The sequence below is a fragment of the Austrofundulus limnaeus genome, unplaced genomic scaffold (genome assembly GCF_001266775.1).
Source record: "Austrofundulus limnaeus strain Quisiro unplaced genomic scaffold, Austrofundulus_limnaeus-1.0 Scaffold6747, whole genome shotgun sequence".
Taxonomy (NCBI): Eukaryota; Metazoa; Chordata; class Actinopteri; order Cyprinodontiformes; family Rivulidae; genus Austrofundulus; species Austrofundulus limnaeus.
Window position 1 is genome coordinate 1,552 of NW_013959149.1, and position 432 is coordinate 1,983.

The following is a 432-nucleotide window of genomic DNA, read 5'->3' on the forward strand; positions in this document are numbered from 1 at the left end:
GTTGACACAAACGAGATATCAACTTGCCACAGCTTGCATCTAGGGGAGGCTCCATGTCCTTCTCATTCAGATTCATTGAGGCTGAAGAAAATTCTTCTGGCGACACATTTGTCGATTTTGTCGAAGTCTCCCTTTGGCACTGACCTTAACTCCTCGACTGTGGGCAATTTCTGGACATACATGTCTGATTGGTAAGGGCCCTTGAGCCCATGTCGGTGTCTAGCGGTGCCCTCTGGATAATCTCCTTGATAGTGCACAACATCTTTCTTTACCCATATCCACGGGAAAGAGTAGTTTAGCCATTTTTCATGCATGGCATTATGGGGGCTGAAAATTGATCTCCAGGTTCTGTAATAGTAGGATTGGTACCACAAGGGACCCAGAGGCAAAAAGTTTTGGCCTCCACACCTCACCCATGTGTTCCATATGCAG

At 46.8% G+C, this 432-nt stretch overlaps 1 protein-coding gene across 1 annotated transcript; it reads right to left on the minus strand.

The window, feature by feature from the left end:
• LOC106512431 (uncharacterized) lies at positions 1–432 on the minus strand (the record flags this gene model as incomplete). The annotated part of the gene is given in 1 exon segment (XM_014001049.1): positions 1–432. A coding segment is annotated over 1 exon segment (370 nt), but the record flags the coding sequence as incomplete, so codon positions are not given.